Consider the following 6,000-nt stretch of genomic DNA (forward strand, 5'->3'; position numbering starts at 1 on the left):
GGCCCACCAACGCCAGCCTGTATTTCCCCCTTCCAAACTGGCTCAGTCCTATCCACCCAGATGCCCTGAAAGTTCGCTTTTCTGGTCCCGACAGGAACCGCCTTTGCACAACTCCTTTGAGGTCCAAAGCTGGGTGGATGGCCCAGCCAGTCAAGCTTACTTACAGCTCTCTCTGTTTCCAACTATTTCCCCGCCCCCTCTACTCTTCCTCCCGAATGTCTGCCAGCACCTGGTCTGAAAGCAAATGCTCTTTCCTGCTGACACCCCACCCCCACCCAGTACACATGAGTTCCTTCCAGCTTCCGGGACAGGACCCAGTGGTGCTATGAGAAGGCATGATGGCAGGAAGTTTCATCTTTGGCGGGGCTTGCTTCAACTTTGAGCTTGAGCCTTTTCCATGCAGACTCCCTGAGATTTTCCTGCAAATTAATTGCACAGACTTCTCCATTCTCCTTTGAATGGCATGATTACAGTTACCAGAGACTGCGTTCTTTCATGATCACTCTTTGGACAGTTCTCTTTTGAGGACTTGTGTGCCAGCGACTGTGCCACGTGCTGGGGCGGTAGAGATGAATTCCACGTGGTCCCAGTCCACACAGGTGGGCCCTCCAAAGCAACAGAGCAGGCGGTAGAGGGGAAGCCACCAGGCCCTGTGGGTGCACCAAGGAGGGGGTCAAGCACAATTAGGAAGGCTGGGGAAGAGCTAAGGATTTAGGGATTCCCGTGTATTCATTTTTCTTACCGTGCCTCAGATTGAACAAGTAACACCCACAGTTAATCCTTTCTAAATTAGCATCATGGATGCCTTGGGGCCCTCAACCCACAAATGAAATGGTTGTCAACCAAGCCATACAAGAGACACACTACCGTAGATTACTTAAGGCAGAATTTTAAAGAGTTTTCATGCTTTTAATCTGTTTCACTGCTGAGTTTCAATTTTGCTGATTTTCTTTGCAAGTCTGATGCGGGTGACTGTGGTAAATAGAGATTTTGACAGTGACTTGGGCAAATGGGATGTGTAGGGACTGTTCTGAAGGTTTCTGTCCCTTCCAGAGAAAAGGGGAAAAAATCAATTTGGATTTTAAACAGAGCCACCAAGTAGCACCGATCAGTGTTCATAATTAGCCTCACTACATAAGCCGTGAAGTCCTGTTTTTATTTATTTATTTAGGGGACAGAGAATCTTCCTGCCTCTTGAGTAAATATGGCCTGTTAAGTTTGAATTAGCTGTCATCACAGAAGAATTAATGTCGGAGTGCTGGCTTTCTAGTGGGGAAGGGAAAAAATAAACGAGACAGATCTCAGCTGAGGCTTGCGTGATAAATGAAGACCAAGCGGACCATTCATCTCTGGCGAGGAAAGTGGACACAGGCACTAAGGCAGTTTTGCGGAAGACGTGTCAGCAAATGTGATCATTTTGTAACCTGTCAGGAGGAGAAGGAGCTTGTCCTTTTAGGGGGCCACAAGGGAGCGGGTTGGTCCGATATGACAGTTTCCATTCAACCGTTTAGGTTTGGAGAAGAAGGGGATGGGTGAGGAGGAATCCAGCTAAAACTACAACCTGATGTCATCCTTCCAGGGAATAAACTCATCTAGGAACTAGAAAAGGCTGCAGATACCCTGCAAAGATTTTTTGTGTGTGTGAAGATGCAAAGTAGGGGTGCGGGGTCTCTGTTCTGTGGGGGCCCCGGCTTCATCCCCCCAGCCTCTCTTCCGTGGAAGACCCATGTCCAGCGCTTGGTGACTGGAGTAAACCAGCAGGCGTTTTCTGCTTGGTATTTGGAGGAGGGTTGGATGGGGTTTGCTGCTGGACAGATAGCGGGCTAGACTGCCAGCCAGCCTATGTCTCTATTTCTGTGTGGCTCTGGGAGAGCGAGCGTGGGCACGGCTGTTTGACCTAGGTTCCCTTTGAAACTCTCAACAAAGCATTCTGATGTTCGACCTCTTTTCTCCGAATGAGGTAACAAATTATGAAACAACCTCATCAGAAGCTCTCTGCAGGCATCTGGGAGCGTGTGTCTCCACTCCGGTCCTCCTTCTGAGTTGCTGGTTCCCCATCAGCATGCAGCCGAGCCAGAACCCAGGTGGGGTAGAATCCCTGGAGGTGAGGGCCCACCAACAGACACCTTGAGTACTTTGTATATTTCTCATTTCCATCTTTTTTTGCTATGGAGCAAATGTAACGTTTCCTCCTGGCGTCACGGAGCGTGAGCCACAGTGACAGATGACGGTTTCACAGCCTAAGCTGCACGCTTGACACTTGCTTCTTAATCCCATCCTTTTCTTCCTTAGTCTCTCTTTTACTTTTCCCCAGGTATTTTTGTGCAGGTAAGTACCTTACTGACATGTGTTTCCTTGGAGTCTTTTACTTTAACAGGAAACACTGCACAAAAATGAGGCTTGTCTCACCTCTTAAATTAAAAAGAGAAGCTCACAAGGGGCCCTTGATCACTTAAAGAGGCTGCATGGTACTCGGAGCCTAGAAAGCCATTTGATTCGCGTTAGCTTTGCAGTAAGCATTTCTCGGAGGGCAGCGTGACAATCGTGTGGAGTCTTTCGTTTCCTCGTGGATCGTTTGTAGAACCAGAAAGCTGCATGATCTCTCTTACACACACACACACACACACACACACACACACACACACACAGGCTCCCCCACCCCCACCTGGGAAGCTGCTGTTTGATTAGCCAACCTGGCCTCGGACGGCGTTTGCAGGAAGGCCCTCCACTTATCTGTGTGTGTTTTTTCTCCTAGAATCATCCAGAACCGCATCCTGCTCGTCATCCTAGGGATCATCGTGGTCATCACCATCCTGATGGCGATCACTTTTTCTGTCAGAAGACACTGATGTATCTGCTCTCCCTTGATAAACAGCAACAACGGCTTGTTCTGAGTAATTAAGACAAAATGGTCACATGAATCATTCTCTTGCGCTGACAGGCCCCGGGTGACCCTCTCTCTCCCTCACCGCCGTTGGGCTGAAGTGCAAAGAGTGTAAAAATATTTTCTATTCCTGTTTGCATGTGGTTTCCTTTTCGAGGTTTGTCTTCACCCAGATTCGTTTTTTAGAGGGGAAGGTGAATGTTTATTTGCCTTTTGGTAATGTCATCAACTAGCCAAAATAGCCCAGATGACACTCCTCCTGGCCCTCTGGACGTGTCAAGGGCCATGGTTTGGGAGAGGGCGTGATGAGTCAGTCACGGGAGCTTCTGTTTGTCACACGCCTTTTGTCGCTGAAAAACTCTTCTGTGATGTCCGAGGATAAAAATGCAGCAAAAAGAAAAAAGTGGGGGAAAAAAGGCGGGGGATGGAGTCAGTGACCCAGTCCAGCAAGGCAGCCCTGTTCCCCCCCCAGGCTTCATGAATATGGTCCTCAACCTACCTGAGTGCTTTCATTGTTGGTATTTAATGTCAGCTGTACAAGAAATTGACTTAGCACTTTGCCTGTTTTTCTATTGCATAAGTTTGTTTTTTTTTTTTTCTAAACCAAGAATATTTTTGCTGAGCCTGCCCAGTATTCACTGTTCACGACTTTGATTACAGACTAAAAGAAATATCTCTTTGCCTTCCCCAAATCCCATACTCCCTAGAATCTGCTGGCAAAGTGAGCCCTGGCACGGGATTTAATTGTGACCTCGTCTTCCCTGACCTGTGTAAGCATCTCTGTATCCTTTCGGTTCTAATATCTGCACTGCCAAAAGCAGTCCTCATACATGCAAAAGGTCTGACAAGGTTCTCTCCACATCCATTCCAGTATGTAAAGAGACCATGAATATTTCAGTAAGAGCAAGAACATGACTCCATCAGTGTGAAATTTCAAATGTGATTATAAATATGGGAGAGTCCTACAGGAAGATCCACCAGAGATAAACTTTATGGAAAATGTTCACTAACCTCCTTTAAAAAAAAATAGAGGATGCCAGATCCTTACAAAAGGAACGGCTTGGGTTTTTGTTTTGTTTTTTTTTTTTTAACTAACAAATGTTAGCAAGGCTTTCCTGAATTCACTATGTATTCAAACTTCTAATACGCTTTGTGATTTTTCTTTTCATTTCTTTCTGTCTGAGGTAACCAGGAATTCCATTCAAAATGAGCTCATTTGTGATCAGGTTTAAAAGTTGCCCAAGCTGAGGTCATTTCCCCCCTAGTCACGAAACAAAACGTGTTTTTCTCAAGACTTCATAGGCACTTACTGGTCCATACTATCTTTTGAATATAATTAGAAGATTTGGATCCTTGAAAAGCAAACCTGTTCTCTTCATCAAAAATGCTAACCACCTGTGCCCATGGAGCAAGATCACCTGGATGTAGTGCTTTATATTTTTCCCAACCCAGAAGAAAACCATTATGGTTTAGAGAGGAAATGCAGAATGGCAGAATCCACCGGAGAAATTGTACTTATCGAAACAGGCCAAGGCCTGCATGTGTTCAGATAAATCATTTAGTATTGTGTAAATAAAGCTGCAGCCTTTTTCTTCGGAGGGATGGCGTGGGATTTTGGCCCGGGGAAGCAGGACCGAGAAGGAGCAGGAAGCTATGCTAATTTTCCCGACGGCTTAAGGGATCCGTCTCAGCAAGAATCTTGTATTCTGATAACGGAATGCTGTACATGCTAACCACATCTAAGAGCCATTAAAAAGCAAGGAAACAAACAAACAACTCTTTTCTCATTCCGACACACGAATAGTCGTTGAGCATTACACCAGCCCCTCTGGTGGCTTCCTTCGAAGCTGTTGATCTTAGCTAAAATGTATAACCAGTTTCCAAGCTGAACTTCACACCACCATCCCGTCTACGAGGTGGCAGAGTCTTCCCAAGGCCACCTAGCAAGCAAGGTTGATCGGATCATCTAAACGTGCCAGCTCCTAAATATTTCACTGAGTCCTGGCGTTCGTGTTGAAGTAGACGAAATGAGGGCGGAGGAGTGCATCGCTCAGCTCTCAATAGCTCTTTTTGGTCAAGTTCTATGTCTCTATCAGCTCTTGCCTGTGGTTTGGCCCCAGTTCAACCTTGAGATTGGGAAGAATATGAATAGATAACCCTTGGCCTAACAGCTCCATCAAACCTCCTTGAGAGCAACCTCCTAGGCCAGGCTAGTGAGCGCTTTGTGAGGAAGCTGGTCAGAAGGTTCCCTCAGCTTCTTCCTGGTCCTCCTGGACGCTGCAGAAAAGATTTAGGGGAGCCCCAGCAGAGGCCACTTGCTCTCCCTGCTTCCCTGCCCCACCAGGAAAGGAAGAACATCCACAAACTTGACACAGGTAGTGAAGCTGATCTGTGAGAGGTTCTAGGCACTTAGTGTGTAGACTTCCATTGATAAGGGAATCTCTCTCAAGTTGCAGCCCTTGTTTAAAATGGTGTTTAATGGAGTTGGGTGGGGGGAGGAAGATGAAGATGAAGACATGGAGGAGGAAGAAGAGAAGGAAGCCCTTGCCATATAAAATTCATACAGACTAAACAGTTTCCCTGACAGAATCAATAAAATGGATGCTACCCCGCTCCAGAATCAAAAGCAATTTAATTAAAGTCTCTTAAGTTGTAAAGAGTTTTAAATGTTCCACGTTGAAGGTGAATGCCTGCAAATGCAGCGGGCTTGACGTCAGCTGCCGGGCCTGGGCTGGGAGGCCATTTGCTATTCTGTTTAAGGCAGGCTGGATTGTCTTATTTTGGAACCAGCTTGGTGGGGGGTTTGCTTTGCTACTGCTTCTGAGCCCTGAGCTTCAAAGGCTGAAATTAATGGTGAACAAAATTGTGCGGCTCTGGCCATCCCATGCGGGGCAAGCCCATTGAGGGTTATCATTAAGTAAAGAAATAAAGATGGGGAAAAAGCCTGCCTGTTCCAAAAACCTCATCAGATAATGACCTCAGTGATTGGGTTTTCATTACCAAACAGCATCCAGAGATTATCAACCCGTAGAAGAAGGGAGCGAGGAAAAAAGGAAAGAAAGGAAAAGCAACTGTCTTTCTCTCCCTCTCTTTCTCCTTTTTTTTTTTTTTTTTTT

General features: G+C 46.3%; 1 protein-coding gene across 4 annotated transcripts in view; it reads left to right on the plus strand.

Moving 5' to 3' along the window:
• VTI1A (vesicle transport through interaction with t-SNAREs 1A) overlaps positions 1-6,000 on the plus strand; it is a 371,705-nt gene that overhangs the window by 365,414 nt on the left and 291 nt on the right. For all 4 annotated transcript variants that reach the window (XM_017513761.1, XM_017513756.2, XM_017513763.2 and 1 more), the window contains one exon: positions 2,756-6,000. This exon ends at the window's right edge or, in 2 of these variants, runs on beyond it. Coding sequence is in view for 2 of the 4 variants with exons in the window: in XM_017513756.2 (XP_017369245.1) it covers positions 2,756-2,849 (94 nt within the window). In the remaining 2 variants the exon portion in view is untranslated. The remainder of the gene's footprint in view (positions 1-2,755) is intronic.

This window comes from Cebus imitator, unplaced genomic scaffold (assembly GCF_001604975.1).
Source record: "Cebus imitator isolate Cc_AM_T3 unplaced genomic scaffold, Cebus_imitator-1.0 Scaffold500, whole genome shotgun sequence".
NCBI lineage: Eukaryota > Metazoa > Chordata > Mammalia > Primates > Cebidae > Cebus > Cebus imitator.